Raw genomic sequence first — 27680 nt, 5'->3', positions numbered from 1 at the left:
CATGGGCGCTTATTGGGTCGTAAGTATAACATACATGTGAGTAAAGAATGGATGGAGGTCACTCAATAAGTTATATATGTGTTAGGTAATACAGTATTATAAAACACTGAAGGATTAACACTGTAGTGTATAACATTGCAAGGTCTCCTTAATCTTGCTGATAATGGAGTCTCAAACCATGAAGTGTTTCTTATGGAAATATCTCAACCGTGAAATCAGTAGACAATTGAGTTAAATGTTTGGCGTCATTGTATAGTCTGTACACGGGTCTGTATCGTGATGATATATCTTGATAATAATTATTGTTTAACGACACAAGTTATGGTTTAATTTGACATGTAGATGAAATCTACCTCCTATTTATAGAATAACACATCAAAAAATTAATAATTCTTTTTCAATGGCCATCATTGACTATATGGATTTCAGGGCTACAAGATAACTGACACAGATTTTCAGAACAAGATGCCAAGTGTAATTGATTTATAATGTAAATTTTAAAGTATAATGCATGATTGACTGCTGGATTGATCATCATAATTATAATATATACTGATGACCTTGCAAGATGTTTTGATACTTGTATAACCTTTCTGACCTTATAAACAAGTAAAAAAAAAGTATCTGTCCGCAGTCATAATGGTATAGATTATATTCACAATCTTTCGATAAAGAAAACATGGCTTCTAGTTTTCATTTAAAACCAGGGTTAATATGAATCTTGTTGAAAACTACCATGAGTTTATACAATTTAACCAATTAAAGACAAAAAAAGTATTGGAAATATTTGTACACTTTATATCATTTGGTCGTAGGTCTTTTAATGCAAATAATAAATAAGTAAGATTTAGGTGATGCATGTATACAACATGGTCAGGGAGGCTAGGTGTAGAAGTTACCAAATATAAGTCATTGGGGTTTCACCTCATACCACAGACGTGAAATGATCACCTGGGCTTTCTCTGGAAACTCAGGTTTTCCCATCTGTCTAAGATCTATTGTAGAATTCTCGGATGTAAAGAAAGTGTAAAATATGGAGAGTTATACATGTTTGTAATGTGGGGATGTCTGAATTTTGGGAGGAGTGGAATGTGGGGAGGTGTGGAATTGTGAGATATGGGGTAAAGATGGAGACGGAGTTAAATGTGGGGAGGATGGAATATGGGAAGACATGGAATGTGGGGTTTGAAGTGTAAAGACCTGTCTGAAATTGGGGAGGTATATATACTTGGTATGAAAAGTGAAGATCGAAGTATATCTAGTATGTGGGGATAGTGTGAAATGTAGGGAAGTTAGGGATCCTATTGTGGAGAGGTGTGGAGTACACATGCAAGATATGTCAAGTGGAGTGGGAAAGTGTGTGGATATGGGGAGAGGGACAGTGGAATGTAGGGTGTGTGGATGTGGGGAGGGGGGCAGTGGAATTTGTGGGGTGTGTGGATGTGGGGAGGGGGCAGTTAAATGTGGGGTGTGTTGATGGGGGAAGGGGGGCAGTGGAGTGTGTAGTGTGTGTGGATGTTGGGAGGGGGCAGTGGGGAGGGGGCAGTGGAATGTGGGATGTGTGGATGTGGTGAAAGTTTGACTGGATCGAAGGCGAGGTGTGTGGGTGTGGGGTAGGGGGGACTGTAGATCGAAGGTGGGGTGTGTGGATGTGGGGGAGGGGGACTGTGGATTGAAGGTGGGGGTGTGTGAATGTGGGGGGAGGGGACTGTGGATGGAAGGTGGGGTGTGTGAATGTGGGGGGAGGGGACTGTGGATGGAAGGTGGGATGTGTGAATGTGAGGGGAGGGGACTGTGGATCGAAAATGGAGTGTGTGGATGTGGGAAAAGTTTGACTGTGGATCGAAGGTTGGGTGTGTTGATGTGGGGGAGGGGGACTGTGGATCAAAGGTGGAGTATGTGGATGTGGGGAGAGAGGGACAGTGAAATGTTGGGTGTGGGGGTAGGGTGCTAAAGAATAGGGTGTGTGGACGTTGGGGAGGGGGGACTGTGGATCGAAGGTTGGGTGTGTGCATGTGGGTGTAGCTGGCTGTTGATCGAAGGTGGTATGTGTGGATGCAGGGGAGGGGACTGTGGATCAAGGTGGAGTGTGTGGATGTGGGGGAGGGGGGACTGTGGATTAAAGTGGAGTGTGTGGATGTGGGGGGGAGGGAGGACTGTAGATTGAAGGTGGGGGGTGTGGATGTGGGGGAGAGGGGGACTGTGGATCGAAGGTGGAGTGTATGGATATCGGGGAGGGGGGGACTGTAGATTGAAGGTGGGATGTGTGGATGTGGGGGAGGGGAGAGACTGTAGATTGAAGGTGGGGTGTGTGGATGTGGGGGAGGGGGGACTGTAGATTGAAGGTGGGGTGTGTGGATGTGGGGGAGAGGAACTGTAGATTGAAGGTGGGGTGTGTGGATGTGGGGGAGAGGAACTGTAGATTGAAGGTGGGGTGTGTGGATGTGGGGGAGAGGGGGACTGTGGATCGAAGGTAGAGTGTGTGGATGTCAGGGAGGGGGGACTGTAGATTGAAGGTGGGATGTGTGGATGTGGAGGAGGGGGGACTGTAGATTTATGGTGGGTTGTGTGGATGTGAGGGTAGGGGGCTGTTGAATGTTTACTTTAAAGTTCAAGGAGGTTCAGAATGTGGTGAATAAGCATGCAGGGATTGAGTTGTATGAGGAACGTGAGAAGTTCTGTCTGGAAAATTAATCAGGGGGAGGCAAGGAATGCTGGTAAGTGTCAGGTATTGGGAGTAATTAACATGTATGTGCAACGTATTTTTTTCCTTCTTTGCTTAAAAAAGGGGTAAGAAAAAAATGTCATCTAGATCGTGAGTACATCAATTAATGTAAAAAAATTCAAGGACAATGCAAACATTATGTACATATCTAGATACATTTGTACATTGATCACAATAAACTAAAACGAAAACCAGTATAGTGTACAAGGTCTTTAGGAACAGATAAATGTATTGTTTGCCCGTATCTGAAAAGGTGAAACATTATCTGGAGAAAAGTTTAATTTCTGATCCTGAAAGCGTTTGACCACCATACTGTACCTAGTTGACAGTTGTCCAATATTCGATCCAAATCTGATGATAAATGCCAAAGTCGAGAGTTTAAAATATCGGAGAATTTTAACTGCTTTTATCTTAGATTTACATGACTCTTCGCTGCAAATTGTTGTTAATATTAGAGACACGAATATATCACTTGAATCACGTTTCAAAACTCACCGATAGTTAATTTTATCGCTAATAGAGCTGTGTTATGACAGCTTATTCCCAACAGGTGCCCGCTCAGACGTACGCCATATTTGTTGGTATCACGTGATCAAATCAAGTTAGCACTTGACAACTTAGACGCTTTCACATAGCAACAATACAACAAGGCGAAGACTTTCTACCGTGTCGCTTAAAGCTTTATTTAGATGTAAGATTACGAACCATCTTATGAAGTATCTCTGTGGTTAGATTACAGTAAACAAGATAATTACACAACCCGACCTATAGGCCTAGTATTTGAATACAACCGGATACGTATAGGAGTGTACAAATCTATGTTTAACTGATATTAAATATAATTTGAGTTGAATGTTGAATACATGTGCAAGTTTGTACCTTTAGAAATTATACCGCAATTAGACCAATCATCAATATTACATTTCTATTAACAACTTTATTCAACTGTTCCGGGTTGCGTATTAAACATATTTCGATTTCATTTTTTTTTATTTTGCTTTTTCTCAAGCCCATTTTTTTCTTTTCATTTTTCTCTCTTGCACGTGGTTATAAAATTTTCAATTCTTTTACTAAAAATCTATCTCTATTGTATACATTAACTAAATTTCTCAATATTTTTAAAGTGAACTACGGGTATACAGTCTGTTTACAAATAATATAATAAGAGCTGGTCACCTCATACAAACTATTTTTATGCATGTTGATTATGGCAAGCCAAGTTACTTTTTATTCTTTAATTCCGATATCGGAATCGGAAATTCATTTCCGATATCATTTCCGATATCGGAATTAGAATTCTCGATATCAGAAATTCAATTCCGATATCGGAAATTCTAATTCTGATATCAGAATTAGAACAAAAATTCTTGATATCGGAAATTCTAATTCCGATATAGAAAATTCTAGTTCCGATATCGGGAATTAGAAAACAATTTCCGATATGGGAAATTCAATTCCCGATATCGGAAATTCTCTCTACTCATTATTTGCATTGCAGATGATACTTCATTTCCGATATCGGAAATTGAAATACCGATATCGGAAATAGAATTACCCATATCAGAATTTGTTTTCTTATTTCCGATATGGGAATTAGAATTTCCGATATCGAAATTAGAATTTCTGATATCGGAATTAGAATTTCCGATATCAAAAATTAATATGAATTCCCGATATCGGAAATTGATTTCTCGATATCGGAAATTGAATTCCCGATATCGGAAATTAGAATTTCTGATATCGGAAATTGAATTTCTGATATCGGAAATTAGAATTCCCGATATCGGAAATTGGAATAAAAAGTAACTTGGCTTGCCATAGTTGATAACCTATTTGTCATAAATATCAGATTTAATTTGATCTCTGTAGATCTCCCTCATTTAATGTTTGTATTTTTTTTATTTATTTATTTTTTTTTGCTTACTAAATAGATGCCACGCATGCATAAACAGAATTTTCATTGAAATGAAATTTCTTCAGACATTGATCGATGGATTTCACACATATCGATTTATCTACATTTAATTACATATAGATAAATTACAACAACAGAAATCAATAGATATCAATGGAAATCGATAAATGAACAATGTTACCTGGACTTACTATATGCTACTGAAATGTATAGTATTGCAATGCAGGTGAACTTACATCACATGTGCTTGTCACATACATTTGTTTGTCACGTATAAATAACCAAATTCCTTGGTCACTATACAAGTCACGTGTGTTTAATTGATTTATGTCATGTGGCTTTCACCATGCTTTGATTCCAAATTGTACAATATACAATTAATAATGGACACGACTGAATGCGGAAACCCAAGACTGATCTAAACCCCAAAACGCCTCTATACATCCTTGACACCGGAAAGCGCAAATATCTTATTCCTTATTCAAGGATATGACCAGAGAGCTAGGTCTTTTATCAGTGACTTGTTTAACAGTTAACACTATTTACATGATTTAATATTGTGTTACTTAGAACTTGAAAGTCCAGTGAGCCGGTAATAAAACATGTGCTATGGTGATAATGCATAAAATCTGAAATATTGTTCAAACATCGAATGATTTTTACCATGAGATAGTCAGGGGTTGTTATAACGTCTTGTTTTGTCGCCAGGAAAGGCGTAAAGTATCATCTTTTCTCACCGAAAAGGGCAGCATTAAAAATTCACAGAATTCTGATATTTTTTCTCGGTTGTCTTTTCAGAAAATAAGACGAATAAACGCAACTTGGCATATTATACAATTCAACCATGCGTCCTTCCACGCAAAGGACGATAATCTCAACTTATCGCAGCCTAGGATTAATTATATAAGTTATGTACAATGATTCAGCCAAATTTTATACTTATAAGATAAATGTTGCACGATTGCAGACTGATTTTGCCCAAAGCCCACATCCACAAACCAACATTTCCCAACATACATTATCTAGAATTTCAATAGCTATTTTATTGAAGGCCACTTTGTCGAAAGCTTTCGATTGTAGACCAATTCAGCCCAAAGTTTGCGGTGCAGACCAAAATTGATCAAGACTTACAAAACTGCAATTTCAGACCCGTTCGTCCAATCCCGATCGCAGGTAAATTCTGCCAAAGGTTACGATTTCCAAACAGCTTTTACTCACGGCATGGCAAACCAAATTTATCCAATGCATACAACTGCAAGATACAAACGTCAAACATTGACGACCAGTTTTGGGAAAGACGCGTCATGCAATCTAATATTACCTATGGAGCGCCATAGTTTGATCACGACTTTACATACAACTGTCGTTTGTCCATGGCTTTTGTTTAAGTGCTAGTTTTGTGAAGAGAAGAACTTCCGTAGACACTAAACGATTGTCATTCAAACACAATTTAACCAGGTCCGGTTAACTCGAAAATCAGCATGAACGTGGTAAAACTCGGAATCTACATTCATGTAATAGTAAGTGTACTTCTAAATTAACACTGAAATATTAGATCAGGACAATCCAAAGTTATGGGTTCCAAACATGGATTCAACTGGCCAATGATTATATAAATTGGTTCAAATGCCATGGTCAACCATTTGTGATTATTTAGTGAACCAAAATTGGTTACCTGTATTTTAATAAATACACCCATCTTCAACACCCGTGAAGGGCTTTCTTATTGTCTTTTGCTCCGGCATGCTTTACTGTATTTCAATTAAAATTTTATAATCTTAATAAGTTTTCGACTAAACACTTTGTGTGTTCCTCGAGTTTCTTCTGTAAAATATCACAGGTTCTTATCGTGGTTAAAGACGAGCCTTGTGCATCTTTTAGAGCACAAGAAAACAATAGTTATGTAAACTAGAATGCGTTATCTCAAAATCGTATCAGTTAAGATCACACCCCAACTAGCTGTCGTTAGATCAAAGTATATTGTTACTCTTGTCTGAACGCAAAACAACTCACCAACCTTACATTAAGTAAAACATTTGACTCATATGACAAGAGTAAAACTTTCTACTGTTCTCCTTGGTACCAAGATTGGAAATGTCTGGTAAATGTTACATTAAGAAACGGTAATTCTCAACACGTTTTCAACCTCTATTCCGCAAAAGAAAACATCGTTAAATGATTTGTTTTAAGCAGGTATATCTCAAAGGGTGTTCCAAAAATTATGTCCTTTTTTAATTGGATTCCTCTGGCATATTTCTTGGTACTTTTGGCGAAGTTTGTATTCATTTCTTTTCGGCATTGGATAGACGCAAACTCCATTAAATAAAGTTCATTGGAATTTTCATCGGGCTAGACCATTTGTGCATCATATATATATATATATATTTTTTTTTTTGTATCTAACAAGAATGCTTCACATGAATAATTTGTCTTGCATATTATCCAGCTTTGCACTTGATTTTAATATTTATTTGAGATAAGACAATCAGGACTTTCTACATAGATTTCATGTATATAATGATAGAAATAAGAACTTGATCAAGTTTCAGCAAGGTTGGAATTTGATAAATTTTGTGAAAAAGCACATTTCAGCACAAATTCTCCAAATCTAGTAAAATTCAAAGTGATTTTTTACCCAAAAACATTAGAAATTTGCAAAATATTTTCCTCACTAGTCGTCGATGTGTTCTGACTGCTGCAAAAAGTAACTTGGCCAAGTTTCAGTTCAGTTGAAATTGGTAATAGTACCATCAATTCTCAAAATCCACTAAATTCTCGGTTATTATCCTAAAATTAACCAAAGCAGGACAAAACACTTTTTTTTTTAAAATTTTTGTCCATATACTGATGCAATGAGCAACTTGACAAAATTACACAAATCGACAAAGTTACAAAAGTCGACTTCAATCTTGTTGTAGCCGTTGGATAACACAGGTGAGACAATATAAGATTTATCTCACCTTACTTGACTATCAAAGGGGAGACAATACATGATTTACCGGTAAAGATAAACAAGAAGAAAAAATTAAGAACATCTTTAATGGTGGAAAATCAACATAATATATATGATAATGAAAAACTTCCAATCGTTTCTACCATTAAAATGTCCTGAAGTCTTCAAGATCTTCCACATCGGATATCCATGACAACCTTACTTGTATCTTTACATAATTTACCCACTTGTTTGCAAAATTCGGAAAAGGCCGAAATGGACAAATTTGTTACATTATTGGTATCAGAAGTTACAGAGGCATGTCAAAATGAATACATTATGCAGTTAATAAAATGGACACATAAATAATATATACATTATTAAACTTTGGGGATTTGACCCCCCAGATATCAAATACTTGACGATGATTATGATTCGTCCCCTTCCCTCCCTCACACACATGATGTAATCGTGATGTAACATGAAAATGAATGAATTAGATAATACCTTGTTCTGTTAATATAACATATCAAACATAATCATTGCAATACCTTAATCGTACAATGCAGACATAGCACTCACGTAAGTTTATGTATGTAAGTGGTGCTTACAGATGTATTAATCCCCCAATTTAATGACATTCTTACTTGATGTTTATCTGCAGAAGGTTACAGCACACAGAATATCGAGGGACATCAAGATATGTAAATATTTTCATCTGTACAAGACAAGCTTAATAAATTACTCATGATAATTTCCCAGTCTGACAAATTGTCATAAATATGCACATGCTGGTAATTTGGACCGTAGATCCTGCATGGAGCGGAACACCACTGGCATCAAGTTCCTGACTCAAATATTTCTGAAACTACTGTCAAATTCTAGATGCTGGAAAAACTGAACACATGTCATGATTGTAGTTTGCCTGGATCTAGTTTATGTCCATGACAACAAATCACTACCCTATATTTTTGGGGCAGATTTAAATTTCAGCTCGACCTTGACACACTAATGGTTTGGTTGGTCCAGCCTGTAATTAAGTCTGATAAAGACCACATTCATCATTGTCAATGTTCCATCTTTGTCGCACCAGACGTATCCTCCTTGGTCTCAGCAGGCTGTTCTGGTTTACTTGGTGGTGTCGCAGATTCTACAGAATAGTAATTGTTATTGTCAATACAAAGTTCACAACCACAGAATTTGATAAAGCATTGTTATACTGTATGTCTAACAAAACAGTATTTATCGTATCATAAATTAACAGGTGTGCCTGATATATAACTTTAATTTAATTAATGCCAGACAAATCTTCCAGGAAAGTTTCAAAGCATTTTAACAAAAGTCTGATGCAGATATTCAAAAACACTGTAGTCATTCGAATCATACCTTTCTTTTCAGCAGTCTCTGTCGGCTTTTCTTCACTGAAAACAATAAATCAAAATCAATTATTTCATGAAACAATAATTTTGTATAATGATTATTGCAAAGAATAACATTTCAACTATGTATTGAAAGTTTATATACCTGTACCTTAATTTTGCTATATGACTTTTTCTCGGATTATCTCCCCTGACTCATAACTTTAATATTAAATAGATAAACAGATTAACTCACGTTTTTTCAGCTGCTGGTTTGGGCGGTTCCTCTTTGCTTTCAGCGGGTGAATCTTTTTTAGGCTCCTTTGCATCTGAAAAAATGATATTTGCAAGTATTAATTAAGTGTTAATTAATTCAAAATAAACAGTAAAATCTCAAAGCCATCAAATTAAAATGAAAGTGGTATATTGACTTGATATGTGTAGTGACCACCATTTTTTATACCTGGTAAGATAAGATTTTTAAGGTCAGGGCTTTGTTGCAACCAGAAGGTACCACATCAAGTTCAGTTTCTTTGTAATTTATTGTGATATAAACATTGTGTCCTTATAATATCAGAACCTTAGGTGATATTCAGAGGTACACCAGCAATAATGTAAATACAGTCATAAAGCCATCCATTCAATATTTAGAACATCCAAAAGGACTTAATTTCATAACTTGCATGCATTATGTTTATTTTCTTTTCTAGTTTTTGCAAAATATATTGATGGCAACAAAAGCAACATTGAAATTGCAAATTGATTCCTTCAAACGGCTGCGGCATCTTAATTTTTTTATACCTTTTTCTCCCTCCTTCTTTTCATCATCTGTGCGAGGTCGCTTGATTTTAGGTTTGTAATTCTGTCGGTCACGTTTTCCTCCCTCACCCTCATCTTCGCTGTCGGAGAATTCCTCATCACACGCAATCCTCTTATCGTTAGCTCTAATGGAAACACGAGTATCTGGGTTCTCTTTATCTTCGTCATCACTGTCGTCATTTAGAGCATCTTCAGGAATGGCTGATCAAAAATTAAACCAACAAAATTATACTAACATTGGATTATTTATGTATATGTACACTGAATATGAACTTAAATCATTTCCTTCAGAATACGAGAATTTAAAAGTAGTTCAGGATACAGGTATAAGTGATGTGTTTTAATATTTCAGAATAAAACATCTTTGTCATCCTAGCTTCTGATTCTGAAATTAATACAAATTGATAAAATCATAGTGTGAAATAACAACCGGTACTTACCTGACATCTGGACACCTGGAGCATGAGGCAACATTCTCAAATTTTCAAATAGCCTTGTTCTGAAAAAAAAAATTAAAATAGAAAATGAAAAATAGAAAATTTAAGTCAGATCAACTTTAAAAAGTTGACAACCAAGATATATTATATATCTTAATGTAATAAAATGTCTGTTTCTAGGGACTAGCATTGTTCCAAAATACAGAGAACATAGATGATACTAAATTTATGAAGACATTGATATTGATGTAATAGCTAACATATATGAAGACATTGATATTGATGTAATAGCTAACATATATGAAGACATTGATATTGATGTAATAGCTAACATATATGAAGACATTGATATTGATGTAATAGCTAACATATATGAAGACATTGAAATTTTTGTAATATCTAAAATTTATGAAGGCATTAAAATTTTATGTAATAACTTATGTTATGAATATAAGGAAAAAGACTTACTTGATTTTGTCCATGTATTCTCCTGTATTCTGATTGGCCATATTAGACGGGCTGATGTGAAGCTTGAAGTCTGGTCCATAGTATTCAAAGTAGTCATTGTAAGGCAATTCTATAAAATAAAACATTCTCAGCGGTAAATATCAAAATCACACAGTAAGGAAATGTTTACACTCATCAATAATTTGCTTTCACATTTAAAACCTGTGTATTACATAAGTATTAAACCTTCTCTTACAAATTTCACAGCAAATCAAAACATTTTTGTAGAAAACTTGCACCTGACCAATGCCTGTCATAGCGAGTCTGTTTTTCTCCGATTCATATTTTTTATACATATGTCTCTAGATTACAGAGTAAGTTACAGCAAATCAAAACATTTTTGTAGAGAACTTGCACCAGACCAATGCCAGTCATAGCGAGTCTGTTTTTCTCCGATTCATATTTTTTTATACATATGTCTCTAGATTACAGAGTTAAGTCTCTACCACATGGCCTTACCATTAGCTATTTCCACTCCCAGAGCTATAGATGTTTCGTAGGTCCAGCAGCGAGCAACATTCCTGATGGTGTAACCCCCACCTCCAAGTAACAATAAGGGCAGGTTCCACTTCTTCATAAACTCGGCACACTTTCCATGACCTGTTGCAGGGGAGATAACGCTTATAATGTACTATTTGCATTCTGTGACATGTCACAGGGAAGCTAACTCTATATAATGTATAATTCTATGTAAATATGGCTAAAATCAATATACCCTTAATTGAGAACTTATGATCACACTTATGATTTATACTAATGATCATATGTGATATCGGCTATGTAATGCACTATTCTTAGTATGGCTAAAACCTTAAGCCCAATTCACAACAAATATGATCACATGATGGTAATTCTATTGATCATCACCTTTCACTTACAGTTTTGATACAAATTAGTGTAAAACTAAATTTAAAACATGGCTATGATGTCATCTTTTGTTGTCCACAGTACTTTATTTAGCCTATTGTTCAGTACTTGTTCTGTCTGTAGATTAGTAGACCTTTCACTGTAGATTAGTTTACCTGTACAACTAATCTACAGTTCCAGGTAAACTAATGTACAACGAAAGGTAGAGAGTGACACTACATGCACATTGTAAAATTGGACAAATAAATAACAAGTAGATGTAATCAAATTCAACATAAATGTAATAGAAAACTTCAATAATACATATCATTACATATTTTCTGTTTTATATTTTCGTGGACATCGGCATAAATCCAATCACATCAACACAACGCATAAAATTATTCTTGTGTTGAAAATCAAGACTCTTTAGTTTTTCGACAGCACAGGCATTCCTACAATGATTTTTGATTTTAAATAGAAATCTATAAAATTTTTAAGGTCTCATTTCTTGAATACATACACGTAACACATAAATCAAAATGAATAATTTCCCACCAAGAATCAAAAAGCCTAATATTCAAAATTAAGCCTTTTCATTTACTGAGACCTTTAGAATCCACTAAAGCTTGATATTATGTTTTAGGTCATATGAAGAAACAAAACCATGAATTTAACCTTGAGACAAGTCAAGTGAATGGTCCTCTGACATTTAATAAACCGCAAAATATTTACGTTTTAAACATTTTAGATATTTGAGTATGACTGTCTGCCATTAAACAAAAATGAAGAGAATTCAAATTCACAATTAAAATGTATTGTCATGCAATGCACATGATCAAGAGACATTATACGCCAAGGACCTTACCTGTAGCTGTAGATGTTACACAATTAGTCAACAGCAGTTTTAAGTAAGAAAACACCTGAGATAGTCAAGATAGAACAATGCTCGGCCCGAAGGCTTCAGATTTTTTAAGGGATATTTTCAACCCACCCAAATATCTTACCTTTCATTTACAGACGAAGGTTGAAGAAACAAAACGTGAATTTGAGACTCAATGCCTTGTATAAAATATTTACGTTTTAAATTTAGATTGAGTATGACATTAAACAAAATGCTTCAAATTAAAATGTATTGTCTGACATCAAGACCGCCAAGGACTGTATGTTCACCTTTCAACAGCAGTTAAAAATGACATTAGACTAAAGGCTTCAGACTTAAAAAGCAGATTTATGTCATTCAAGGCTTACTATTGTAAATCTAAATGATTTACCTTTGAGTGTGAGGTTGAAACAGCCGAGTCTGTCTCCTGACAAGGAGTCAGCTCCACACTGTAACACTACAGCACTAGGCTGATACATCTCCATCACTTTGGTCATCACCTGTTAAAATATACCATAACCTATATCACTTGTTATAAATATACCATAACCTATATCACTTGTTATAAATATACCATAACCTATATCACTTGTTATAAATATACCATAACCTATATCACTTGTTATAAATATACCATGACCTATATCACTTGTTATAAATATACCATAACCTATATCACTTGTTATAAATATACCATAACCTATATCACTTGTTATAAATATACCATAACCTATATCAGCTGTTATAAATATACCATAACCTATTTCACTTGTTATAAATAAACCATGACCTTTATCACTTGTTATAAATATACCATGACCTACAATGTATATCACTTGTTATAAATATACCATAACCGTTATCACTTGTTATAAATATACCATAACCTATATCACTTGTTATAAATATACCATGACCTACAATGTATATCACTTGTTATAAATATACCATAACCTTTATCACTTGTTATAAATATACCATAACCTATTTCACTTGTTATAAATAAACCATGACCTTTATCACTTGTTATAAATAAACCATAACCTATCAGAGCATTTGTGTGGCAGAACATTTATATCTCCTACAGATATCAAAGGTTATAACATTAGGATTACTGTAAACAGAGATTTTATCAGTACTAAAGCATTTTTAAAGGGACATGAACCTTAAATAAGTTGTTCTGTAAGCTTAGATATGATTTTCAGATGTTTATTGAATATTTTATTACAATGATTGGCTATCTAAAACGACAGGAAATTGTGGGGAATACCTACCCCAAAAATGATAAAAATAGGCCGTCATATTCTATTTTTGGAACACAAAAAATAGAGAGTTGGTCGAAAGCGAGGTTATAATGAACAACAAACTTGCTGACATGACAAGGAATATTAGTTTTCCACATTTTTAGATTATTTTCTAATTTACGATGGTTGACAAATGAAGTTTAAGCCATATTTGTTAATATATGTTATAAAACAATTTGTATTTAGCGTAAGAATGATAAGTCAAAAGTCAAATCAGACTTTTCATTCGACGGGGCACCGCGAAGGGAGGTTCTTGACTTATTGCACATATGTACATCACGCAAGTATAAATTGGGAAGTTGCTCCCGTCTCTTGCATTTCAGCGATCCATTCATATTTACCTACTTTCCCAATGCGTAGGTTACTGACTCTTGACATACTCTGTTTTCTATCGAAATTCGTTTGTGTTCGCTTCACCCACGTTTTTGACCCACAATTTTGTTACATTCATTTAATTTGTGCAGTGCATTGTGGGAGGTCACTAAAGTTCAACATCACTAAAGTTCAACACGATACACTCAGTCTATAAAAAATTCGACCAGGCCGGTTCAAAATACAGAAAGATGAAATTTCCATTACAATTATTTTATTTGACATATTTGCACAATAACTGATATATATTACTTAGTAAGGTATCTGACACGTCTTAAATATGTATTTTACTCAAATTTACATGGTTTATTTAGGTTCATGTCCATTAAGCAATTTTCAGGCAAAAACTGCTGTCAGAGCTAAAATATGTTCATGCTAATTTGATTTTCTGCATATCATTTATATAGCTGTGATGATGATTGTGCAAATTCTAGTATCCGTTGAACAACCAGGTATCCTTGCGTTACTTTGACAGAAACAAAATCTGAACAGACCAGTAGAGTATCTTCAGCAGGTTTTGTGTTGTTATGTATGACACTAAATACATGTAGTTATGAGATAAGGGAGATAACTCCTATAGCTTTTTTATCAATACATCCTATAAAGGTCATATCATTAATCTAGGTTATAGAACTTTCTAGAATATAATCATGTATAAACAAATATGTTTGTAAACATGTTGATTTTAAGTAGAGATCTAGAATGATCTATTTCCAGAAAGTTATGTGTGTTTATTTGTTTACTGTTTTTAGTTAGATATTTCTAGAAGTAGAAGGTTCTCCAATATTCTTGAATTAGGGTTTAGCTATATATACTCCAACTGTCCAAAGCTAATCAGAACTGTAATGAGACCTGTAATAAGACATATCAAGAATTGTACAGCGCCATATAAGATTCTATTGGGAGAGCTATTGTGACTTTATCTGTGGATTATTACAACACTTTGTGTGGATTTATTCATATTGCCTGGAACTTTACAAATCATCGGTGGACATTCAATTTCCTTGTGGATTTGTGATTATTGTTAATTTGAAGCCTGGAAGGATCAAGGATTATACCAGGACATTCGCATACAGATAAGTAACACTTTAAATCATCGTACTACTCTTGTACCACCACCAATTACTTTAGACATTGTAAACCATCTCTGTATAATATTGTATATATAATTAAATTGTGTTTTGAATTTAGCTGCTGGTTTCTCATTTCTGTTATTCGTTAATGTAACAGTGTACATACCGGCTTAAATATAGATTCATAGGACTCGTCGTCTATACCATCTCGAAGAGGAAAATTCACAGCATAATACTTTCCCTTGCCTGCACCAATATCCTAAATAAAAAAAAATAAATAAAAAAACGTCCAATATTTTTGGAGTACGTTATTGAGGTTGATTTATATTATTCATGTATTTGCAAGTGTAACATCATACTTGTCTGAGAAAACAACATAAATTACGTTCACATACTAATTGCATCACAATGGATACCAACCCACAAAGGATCCAACTCTGTAATATGCAAAGATGGAAATTCCCTGTACTTGTGAAATGTAATATAACTTACCCTGAGATCTCCAGTACCAGGAAAATATTCCCTGTACTTGTGAAATGTAATATAACTTACCCTGAGATCTCCAGTACCAGGAAAATATTCCCCGTACTTGTGAAATGTAATATAACTTACCCTGAGATCTCCAGTACCAGGAAAATATTCCCCGTACTTGTGAAATGAGACAGTCATGACCCGATCTGTAGTGTAGAAAGCTTCCTCAACTCCATCTCCATGATGTATATCAATATCAACATACAACACTCTCTGATGGTATCTGGAATCAGTTAAAATAAATGTAAACTATCATGTACATGTTTTATTGTATATATTTGTTTAGTTAAAACTACATGATTATCATCTAGGTTACAATATGATTAGTTTAGTAAATAGCAATGACTTGTATTCAAAAAGAGATCATACAGTCAACCCTGTCTATAAAGGAAACCAAATTGGAATTAGATAAAACATCCTTTATAGACAGGTTACCTTTATACTAAAGTTTGTAAATTGTACCAAATGGGATTGATGTGTCTGTCCTTTATATAGACAGGTGTTCTTTTTTGTCGGTTTTACTATATAGGGTATTCAATACATGTTCACCCCAGAGTTTTAGTCAATTTCATGCATCAGGCAAGTAACTTTTCAGAAATCAGATTTGTCAAAACATATAAAAAATAGATCCTGATTTTGGTGTGTGACAGTCTAAAACATAATCTCAAGGGTATACTATTAATGGATACCCTAATATATAATGTACAATATACTTGGAGATTACACATAGCAGAGCTATTAAAAATATTTACAACTAAAGTTAATACCGCTGTTATAATTAACTGTTTGAAATATAGAAGTCATTACTATTCCAAGTCTGACACTCACTTGAGGAGTTCTAGAATAGCCAGGACAATGTCATTGACATAACAGAATCCTGATGCTTCAGACTTCTTAGCGTGATGAAGACCACCGGCCCAATTAATTGCAATGTCTGATGCCTGTTTGTTGAGTTTCACAGCTCCAGCTACAACATGAGCAACAACATGATTAATTTTCAGCTTTTTAATAGTAGCTTTGTCTACATACAATCACCTGCAAAATTGCTATATTAAACTGCAAAGTTTCCACTACTCCACAGAGGCACATACACTAACATGTATACTACAGTCTCAAAAAATTGCATGCACTTCACACACACCAAACACACAAGAGGCTGTCTTTAAAACATCCTGGTTATCAAAAGGATGCCATTCGTTTTCAATCACTCAACCGGCCCAATCTAGATATGTGATAGTGGGGAAAATGTCATGTTGTAAGCTCTTGGGAGTGTAATATGACATTGCATAATTTCTAATGATGATATTTCAAAATTCACATTTGCTGGATTGTGCACCAGCTGGTTCACATAGAGGTGGTATGAATGATATAAATTATATTTAGCTATATAACTATTATGATATATAACACAGAAGATACAATTTGAAAAGACCACAGAGTTAACCTGTTAAAAAATGATAGGGCACCAATTACGAAGTGTATTTAGGGGCCAATAAATACAAGGCCCCATTCTCAATTGAAAATGGCCATTATAATTTAACCAATTTGTAGCTAAATTTCCCAATCAATACCTCAGATTTGCAATATATGACTGTGTGGATATAACAGGCCCTGAATGACACATTCGTGGGTAATATCTTTCACAGAAAAATATATATATAATCATGAGTTCTAGCTTCATAAATATGACCTGGTATAATTGACTGGACTTACCTACAGATCCGCCCGTGGACAGCTGACAGAATTCATACATGCCGTCAAATACAGGACAATCCTCTCCAACATTGACTGAGGAAACAATTCAAGTCATGTTTAATGAACAGATAAGTCTAGATCTAATCATCATTCTATTTCTGGACAAAGTCAAAATTTTCAAATACATGTATATGAACTTCAAACTGAAAATCTTTTCAAATACTTTCATCCTATCCTATCAACTGAGACTTTTTCTATTATATCACATTATAATTTGTTAGAGTTTCATTGTCAAGCTGACGCAATAGCTAAATGCAAAATGTCAAAAAGTAATCAACACCAATGACTTCTAAATAAGAAGGAAACTTACACCGCTGCATTTGTTTGTTGTATTCAGACATGTTATCAGGTCGGATGCTCCTTAAGAACTTGATGTAATCGTCACTGTGGAACTTGGTCATTTCCTCCTGTGTGGCTTTGTGGGGTCTCTGTTGGTCAAAAATGGTAGTTGATAAATATAACCTCACATTCAAAACAGCCAATATGAAACTTCACACATGCATCCACAATGCAGCATGCAATCATGCTGAATACAAATTCAGATTCATCTTTCAACATATCGAAAGATGTTGTAGATATTATCGGGTATATAAAATTTCAAATGGATTTTACATATCATGAATTTCATTTTTGTATAGATTATTACCAAGAACATTTAACTAATAAATATATTTAATTTGTATCTACCAAAAATGTATAAACCCACTACATGAGAATTTAAGTGATTTAGAGGCATAAGTGTTCAACTGATAATGGATAAAGCTCATTTACAAAGATCAGTGCACTTTGCAATATCATTACCTTTAAATCTAAAAGATGTCAGTAATAATGTTGACTTACGTAAATTTCCATCTTCCTGTAGAGTCCATAGTTCAGGATGAGGTTGTGTGTCATACGTATCCTATGAGGCTTCATGGGATGTCCCTGACCATAGTAGTAATTCCCGATGTCACCTGTAGGGAAGGCAACCAATTCATATAACTTTTTATGTAAAGTGTTATCAATTATCTCATCAAAAGACAAAGTTCTATAAAATACAGCTGACAGAGCAATGTAATATGGGTTAGTGATGGGAATCAGTTTCATTTTCATAATCGATAATCAGAATGTCAAAATTGATCGATTATCGGTTATAATCGATTTTCAAATTCAGGAAATAATTGCTCTATTTATTGAAATCATATAAACACTATTCCGAGATTATTGCGATGTACCTTGTATAAAAATGGTTATAAACTAGCGAGAAATAACCACGAATATCACTTGAATAGATTGAGGTAATAGTGACTAACTTGTCATGATGGATACTGTATTGTATGGGAACAATTAATGTCTTTAGGGTAATAAAACTGGGCTAATTATTCAGTTGAATTATGATAAAAAAAAGTTTCACAACACAAATCTAAAAATTTAGGACAATTAAATTCAAAAATTTCTGATTACATGTAATTGGTTTTACAATTTTTTGGAGACTAAATTTTGATTTTTTTTTCGATCAACGGCCAATCACTGATATGGGTTTCTTTGATGTTTTAATTAAACTCCCAATGTTTATATACCAATTCAGTTACAGAGCTAGCAGTACCATGCATTGTATATATTATTGCTCTTTGAATATGACAACATATGTATATCATTCATTTAAAGTGAACAGTCGGGAAAGGATGGCTAAAGTCTGTAAAAATGGTGTGAATGTATCCAGTACAATTTTTTATGGAATAGAAAAATAAACTTTCTCGCCAAAATCTGTCTGCGTACGTAGAAATTAATTTAAAGTATAGGAATCCTAAAACGTCCTCCCGGCTGACTATGACCGTGGTTACATTTCCACGCAGCCTCGTTTTCAATGCTTTCAACTTTTCTTTATTTGAAATTAATGGTCAGAACTGGGAAACGTAAGCAGACCTTGACCGTCGTATTAATATGTAAGAACTTTTGGAAGGCCAATGAACGCATTTACACTGGTTTTCTTTGCCCGACTATTCACTTTAAGAACATCTTGTTGGTTAATCGGATATCTGTCTAACTAATTTCAAAACGGTTAATTATATATATATACAGGGGTTTCATTATCTTTCAGGAGAGGCGTTACAACTGCAATTTCAGGGGGTACTTTTCTATACCATCTGTATACTATCTAATGTAATTTAGCCCAAATCAGGCAGTACCATAGCCAGGTTCAACCTACAAAATGTACTGGGTACCACCTGATAATCATATTGAAACCCCTGTTTATAATATAAATATAGTAGAGATTTGATTATACAAGAGGCCCATGGGCCTTAACGGTCACCTGAGTTAGAATATATAATGAAACAAATAATGAAACAAATTAAAGACATATAAACACTATATGCTGGGCCTTGAAGTTGGTCAGTGATTTATAAATTTGACTTTTAAGACTATGAAGAGTATTTGCTTCCATCAAACCTGTGAACTTAGAGGTATTTTTGAAATTTTAATCATTTTGACCCTGTTTGGTCCTGCTCCTCTGGTCCCCCAGGGGGTCATCGATGACAGATATGGATGTTAAAATGCTATATCTTAGGCTTTTAATTCTAATCAAGTTTGACTAATTTCCTACGAAAATTGGGCAAATAATGTTCACAAATATGTTTTTCCTATATAAACTAAAGTAAACTTGACCCCTCCCCAGGGGGTAATGTAAGATCCCAAGGTCATATAATTCACAATTTTTATAAAACACCTTAAGACCTTTCCATCTATAATTATTTGATTCTACTATATCCAGAATTTTAGAAGATTTTTGAAGTTTTAGCCTATTTGACCCTTTTTTTGCCCCGCCCATCTGCCCCCAGGGGGTCGGCCAGGACCAATGTGGATATGATATTAAAATGCTATCTCAGGCTAATAATTCTAACCAAGTTTGACTCGTTTCCAATGAAAATTGAGCAAAACATGCTCATAAATGTGTTTTCCCTATATAAACTAAAGTAAACTTGACCCCTCCCCAGGGGGTAATGTGAGACCCCAAGGTCATATAATTCACAATTTTTATAAAACACCTTAAGACCTTTCCATCTATAATTATTTGATTCTACTATATCCAGAATTTTAGAAGATTTTTGAAGTTTTAGCCTATTTGACCCTTTTTTTGCCCCGCCCATCTGCCCCCAGGGGGTCGGCCAGGACCAATGTGGATATGATATTAAAATGCTATCTCAGGCTTATAATTCTAAACAAGTTTGACTCATTTCCTATGAAAATTGAGCAAAAAATGCTCATTAACGTGTTTTTCCCATATAAACTATAGTAAACTTGACCCCCTCCCCAAGGGGAAACAGGACACCCCAGGGTCATATAATTTACAATTTTTATAAACAAACTTTAAGACCTTTTCATCTATAAAGTGTATTTGATTATACCATTTCCAGAATTTTAAAAGAATATTTTTGAAGTTTTAGCCTATCTGACCATTTTTGGCCCCGCCCCCCTGCCCCCAGGGGGTCGGCCTGGACCAATATGGAAATGATATTAAAATGCTATCTCAGGCTAATAATTCTAACCAAGTTTGACTCGTTTCCAATGAAAATTGAGCAAAACATGCTCATAAATGTGTTTTCCCTATATAAACTATAGTAAACTTGACCCCCTCCCCAGGGGGAATCGTGAGACCCCAGGGTCATATAATTCACAATTTTTGTAAAGGACCTTAAAACCTTTCTATTTATGAAAAGTATTTGATTCTACCATTTCCAGAATTTCAGAAGAAGATTTTTGAAGTTTTAGCCTATTTGACCCCTTTTGACCCCACCCCTAAGGCCCCTGGGGGTCAGTCATAGAAAATTTGTTAATAGGATTAAATGGCCATCTCATACTGATAATTCTGACAACATTTGACTCATTTCCTATCACAAATGACCAAATAATGCACAAAAATGTGTTTTCCCAATATAAACTATAGTAAACTTAACCCCCTCCCCAGGGGGAAACTAGAGACCCCAGGGTCATATAATTCACAATTTTTGTAAAGGACCTTAATACCTTTCTATCTATGAATAGTATTTGATTCTACCACATCTGTGAGTAGAGAAGAAGATTTTTGAAATTTTACTCAATTTTACCCCTTTTGGCCCCTCCCACAGCCCCCTGGGGGGTGGGGACCATATAATTCACAATTTTGATTGGCCTTATGCCTTAGAAGGTTTGTGCAAAATTTCATTGAAATTGCTTCAGCAGTTTTGGAGAAGAAGACGAAAATGTAAATTGTTTACGGACATACGACGCACGACGCACGACGGACGACGGACGACGACGGACAAAAGGCGATAAGAATAGGTCACTTGAGACTTCGTCTCAGGTGACCTAAAAATCGATAATTAGTAGGTTGTTCTAACAAGTGGTTTATTAGGTACATTTGGCCCTTTTATGGGGGGCCAAATAAAGAAAAGTAAACTCTCTAAAAGATAGGCCTACATGTTTTAAGAAAGATGAACTGTAGTGTAAAAAAGTGCATATATATGCTCCTGAAATTATGATGTAAGAAAATCACTTTCTAAATCAATCATCAGTTGTGATTTTACAACCAATTTCCAACACTAATTAATGACAAATTATCAAATCTAATGTTTTCCACAAGTCTTAGAAACTAATTATAATTATAAAATTGTGGCAATATAATAGTGACGGCAGTGTATACTTGATTATATCTTATTATTATAATCTCCTTGAAAGAACAGATGCTAAAAAATGCTAATTAAAGTAAAATCCCCATTATCAAATAAATCAGAAACATATCTTAAAAAGACTAGCAACTCTGCCATTTTTAGGATTTATGTATCCATGTGTGTGTCAAGGGGTTTTTCGCTATTCTCCTAAATAGTTAAATACTGGATGGTATTTTTTTTTAATATCTTATGTTATAATATTTCAATAATTTTCAAATGGTGTGAATACATTTTGAGACGAAAAATAATGATTTTTTTAGCATATATTTTTAAATAAGAGAAAATGCACTTCTGATTTAGAATGTTTAGTCTGAAAAAAACCTATGCAGAATTGCTTATTTTTGTAGTGGGATTGGACTGGGTAATTCATTGGTGACTAGCTAGGAAGCTCAGCGGTAGAGCATTCGGCTAGTGTTGGGAGGTCCTGGGTTTAAATCCTGGTTCGGCCAGTACATTTTCTCCACTCCTGTTACATTTTCATGCTTTCAAAATTCATATTAAAACATATTAATAGGGAAAACTGCAATATCGGACCATTATATAATGTTTAAATTTTATATTTTAGCAAAAATAAATCATGTTTAAACAAATATATTTCAAAGTTATTAGCCAAGAGAAAATGCCCGGTCCAGCAGTGGTCCCTTTGCCATCAGCAAAGACAAAGGAGTTTCCAATCTCTATTTACTAATGTATGTAATGTATATATATAGAAATCTACGTTCTGATTAAATACAGAAGAAAATAACATTCATAAATATGTTTCATGTTTGTCAAGAAATAGCTTAATTTATTTACTTTCTTGCCATCGGAAAATTGTCTTAAACGCCCTAAAACTTGAAATCATTTGAGTAACGTTCATACCAAACTGAATATCACCCCCATGTTATCTGGGCTTCCATACAATTAAATTTACTAATATACGACGTAATTTTCTTCCCGGCAATTAATCAAGAATTGTAACAATTCGTACATACATATACCTGTAATCTAGAACTGTAATATCGATCAGAAAGATTAAAATATCGTAGTTACACGCTTAATCTTATAACTGCAAAGTTGCAAATTGTGTACGCGAATAGGGCCCGAAGTTGGGCTGCCATACTTTTCACGTCACTTCGCACTTCACTTCGACTGTTTGAAATGAGAAATAATTATTTTTGAGCGAAAAAAATCCGAATCTGTATAAACATATGAGTAAATTTAATTTTTAACTTTATTTGGGTATAAATTATCCACACAATAGCGATTTTAAACATTAATGATATGTTTTACGACTTCAGCCGTAACACGATGCTAGGCCTAATCGCGGGTACACAAAGGGGCACCGGCTAAGTTAGTGTTAGGTTTAAAGTCATACATTGGAGAAACAATAGGTACAGTTGCACAAAATACAAGTTCAAACCTTTACAAATAGAAATAACATGTAAAAATATGCTGCTTACATACCATCGTAATAATAGCACACTCTTTTTTTGCTGTGAGGTTGTGTAGCCATCTTTATGTTCAAACGCTTCCGTGACCTGTGTGCCTACGATATGCAAATTTTGACCCGAAGTTTTATGCGCCATCTGGCGGGTAACTCTCGTTTAACCAAGGGCAGGTGATTCCAGCACAAAGTGTGTTTTCGATAGAAGTACCACTGTACCTTTGACTGTATATGGACATCCGTAGCTGGCCCCGCCCCGGCCCTCCTACATTTTGAATATTTGTATCTCCACATTTTAATCAGTTAATTAATATTTATTTATTTACAAATGCATCTTTTTGTTTTATTCCTTTATATATTTATAGATGTAGTTGAGATTGTATTTACGTCATGTAACCCAGATATGCACACGTTTTTCTTATTTTTAAGCATCTATTTGTCGGATTGCAATATAATTCCATTTTTGTATCAATCTCACAAATAGAGCCTATCATCTGTCTGTTGGACTATGTTTGGAATTCTTCCTGCGCGTATTTCCATAAATAGCATCCTAACCAGGTGCGGGTACCCAGATTGGCACACCCAGGTAAAAACAGTGAGCATAGAAAAATATCTGGATTTTTCAAATTTAATTCGACTTTTATTGAAACTACAATACAAATATCAATAATTAATGGCATTGAACGCTTTTCTCCATATGTATTTTTAGAATGATTTACGTAAAAATCAATGTTGTCAATAGGCATGTAAAATTTCATCTTTATGGTTATCACTTGCCTTTCTTACATGATTTTTACGACAATGTTCATGCATATTTTGCCCTTTTAAGCTTTGTATGTGTGGTACTGTTAAATAAATGCATAAATGACATAAGGGAAGTAACTCTTGGATTTATAAGATATTTCGCATGCTCACATTAGCTATTTCAATTCTTACGTTTAAATCCTTGACTGTAAGGAAAACCCTTCATGTACATCTGTAACTGGCTGCCGGCCCTCCTACATTTGATATTTGTCCACATTTTAATCAATTAACCGATATTTATTTACAAATAAACATCATGTACATATATAGGCTACATATATTTCTAATGACGATTACATTGTATAACTGATATATTTATTTTATCAAGCAACCGGAAGTAAATTCCTAAGTACGCGTTGTACGCTATACATTAGTAAACGAAAGAACAATTAATACATTATAAACGAAAGAACAATTAATACATTATAAACGCAAAAAACATTTAAAAATCTATACAAGTGACACTTAAAAAACACTTTCAATGATGAATTCTTGAGCAAAACTTGGGCGAAATAAGTTAGACTAATAGCTGTCACGGTCTCAAAATGGTCTTAGCAGCAAATACGATATAATTGCCTATGTTTATATATAGGCATTTATAAGTTCAAGCATGTTCATACGCAAGAAAGTCTTTTTGTGCAAAAAAAAAAAAAAAAAAAAAAATTTTAAATGCTACAAATAATAACATTTCTTCCCTATGGCAAATTAACATAACAGCAACTTTGAGAGGATTCGAAGAAAACAAAGAATATCTTTTATAAATTAATGAAAAAAAAATGCTTCCTTTAACCAATTTTGAATTTATTAAACATTTCAGATTAGCGTGCATTGACATCTTAAACTTAGTGACATTTAAAAGAAAATCCACATTCAGCATTTTTACAAACATAATTTATGGTAGTATGTAATCATACAGTTTATGTTTACACTTCTTTTCGTTAGAAATCACCTTTTTGACAATTCTACTGAAATATACTGCATTATATCATCACTTTTAGGGACCCAATTGCACCGATTTGCCGACAAAAATATTACTTTTACGTTCAAAATTTGACATGTTCGAACTATCCGAAATAGTATTTACATGTATCATAAAAAGTCAGTGTTTGAACTATCCGCCGGTTCGAATTAACCGAAGATGTACTTATATAGTTTCATGAAATTTCAAAATCAGCAAAACACTGAACAATTTCCCACAATGATAGAAAATTTGATGATTAGCATTGTTCTTCAGTGTTCAATAGCATTCACATTCTCTCAAACAATCTGCAGAAGTCTATATTCTGTAGAAATACTTATTTTTTATATTGTGATAAAAGTGATGCGCATATATATACATACATGACAAAAGTAAATATCAAATCATGCAAATTCACAAGGTTTTGCGGGTTACAGTTTTTGCTATTACAGTGTAACATTTTTTAACAAGAGATCCCAGAGGGATCTTGGCACCCACCAAATAATGATCTACGTAAAACATTGGGAAGGGCTATCTTTTCTCTGCTTTTCCAACTTTCAATACATACTACATAGAACGAATATACCTCTCGGTCGGGTACGAAATAGTGCCTATGTGTCTTAGTGGAGCACTGCCTCAGAAAATCACTCGGGCATATTTTCTATACTTTTTTGTGGGTTTACAATTATTTCATGCGTATACATGCATTTACATATAATTTTTGTCCAAAACAAACATACCGACCATTCTTAATATCTACTGTACAGTTTAGAAGACGTCAAGTTCATTATTTGTTGACTTGCCATATACTTTTCTTTCGAAAAGACCTTCATATTTATATGTGAAAAAATAATGTCTCGCTGTGAATTTGATATCGCATACGGTTAAGTTTTATTGCCTTGTAGGTAAGTAATATTAAACCAGTACGATAAAGTGCATACACGCGTTTTAATAATGGTTTACATAATCATTAATTTGCTCCATTAGCAGTAATAGGCACCAATTGTAGAATTTAAGACGACAACACTATCTGTCAAAAAGTCTTTTGAGCTACAATATTGAAGCTACCTACTACATATTTTGAGAAATATCTTTTCAATACTTTCTGAGAAATAGCGGTAACAAACTTTAACTATCAAAATCCAAGATGGCGGGATGACGGCCATCTTGTTAACCTATCGGTCCAAAAAAGCAATATGCGCAACTTGGGCTCTGTGGAACCTACATATGAAATTGGAGAATGACCCCTTCAGTACTTTCTGAGAAATAGCAGTAACAAACTTAACTATCAAAATCCAAGTGAGGCATTGCGGCCATCTTGTTAACCCATCGGTCCTAAAATGCAATATGCGCTACTAGGGCCCTAGGGGAACCTACATATGAAATTAGAGAATGGTCCCCACATTACTTTTTGAGAAATAGTGGTAACAAACTTTAACTATCAAAATCTAAGATGGCTGCCTGGCGACGTTAGATTTACGAAGATTTACATAGTGTTTCGAGTAAATGCATATGGTTATTCTAGCTTTATGACGTAGATATTTTCAGTTTCAAAACATTCCATTTACACCATTTCAAACATTCAAACAGGCATATATCTAACTTTAGATTAGATAATAAGTCCGATTTGATAGCGATATCAAAATGATGTTCGGATCAGTCTGGACTGAGATTTAGATAGCATATTATGTAAATTTCTGTGTAATAAAAAAACGATATAATGAAACACTATCTGTTTACGAGTACAATCACAAAAATAAGAATGGATATATCTAGAATGCGTGTTTTATTTCAAACTTCTGTCATAACGATGCAAACACGGCACAGTTATTGAGTGAAAATAAAAAGTGGACGGTTATCAGTTATGTGATATTGGAATAATTAACTGTACCAATCTTATACAGAAAATAATATGTATATCTATATTTTTGCCTTTGAAACTTTATCCATAACGTTTACTAAAAAGCAGAAATACATCAATGATATTTCTGATATATGTTTTTAAATTACAGTATATGGTGTAGATTAAAAAACAATCATTATTTCAAAATTATGCTAAATCCTTAAAATAGCCTATTCATTGTCGATCTTTTTGTATATCATACCGAGATTTAAATAGTGTGATATATGAACACACTTAGTGATATTTGAATAAGTATATTTAGTGTGGTAATGCTCTAACCCTTCTTGTATGACTATACAAATGTACACGTAGATTTGAAACGGTGAAAAGACATGCTTAGAATTCTTACTAATATTACGGAAAATTGCTATATGCCACGATTCCGTTATTACAGTACTTGACTGGAATAATTTATAAGGTGAAACCTTTACTTGAAATAGTTCT

At 34.1% G+C, this 27680-nt stretch overlaps 2 protein-coding genes across 4 annotated transcripts in view; both read right to left on the bottom strand.

The window, feature by feature from the left end:
- The window catches only part of LOC138325673 (tubulin polyglutamylase TTLL7-like), a 47973-nt gene extending 44602 nt beyond the window's left edge, over window positions 1-3371 (bottom strand). For 2 of the 3 annotated variants that reach the window (XM_069271488.1, XM_069271492.1), the window contains exon 1: window positions 3221-3371. The gene's annotated coding sequence lies outside the window, so the exon portion shown is untranslated. Of the gene's footprint in view, window positions 1-3043; window positions 3183-3220 lie in introns of those variants that run through there. The other variant, XM_069271489.1, reaches the window with a different exon arrangement.
- A 4294-nt stretch (window positions 3372-7665) lies between these two features.
- LOC138325672 (probable histone deacetylase 1-B) lies at window positions 7666-23729 on the bottom strand. The gene is made up of 15 exons (XM_069271487.1): window positions 23592-23729; window positions 18298-18410; window positions 17768-17885; window positions 17416-17490; window positions 16531-16669; window positions 15784-15925; window positions 15338-15430; window positions 12814-12922; window positions 11153-11293; window positions 10655-10763; window positions 10190-10248; window positions 9732-9950; window positions 9187-9259; window positions 8959-8993; window positions 7666-8722 (listed from the first exon to the last, which is right to left on the bottom strand). The coding sequence occupies exons 1-15, from the start codon at window positions 23638-23640 to the stop codon at window positions 8640-8642; spliced, it is 1557 nt and encodes a 518-aa protein (XP_069127588.1). The 5' UTR covers window positions 23641-23729; the 3' UTR covers window positions 7666-8639.
- Between the last annotated feature and the right edge of the window lie 3951 nt (window positions 23730-27680).

This window comes from Argopecten irradians, chromosome 6 (assembly GCF_041381155.1).
Source record: "Argopecten irradians isolate NY chromosome 6, Ai_NY, whole genome shotgun sequence".
NCBI classification, from domain to species: Eukaryota; Metazoa; Mollusca; class Bivalvia; order Pectinida; family Pectinidae; genus Argopecten; species Argopecten irradians.
This window is presented reverse-complemented; position numbering and strand designations above follow the sequence as displayed.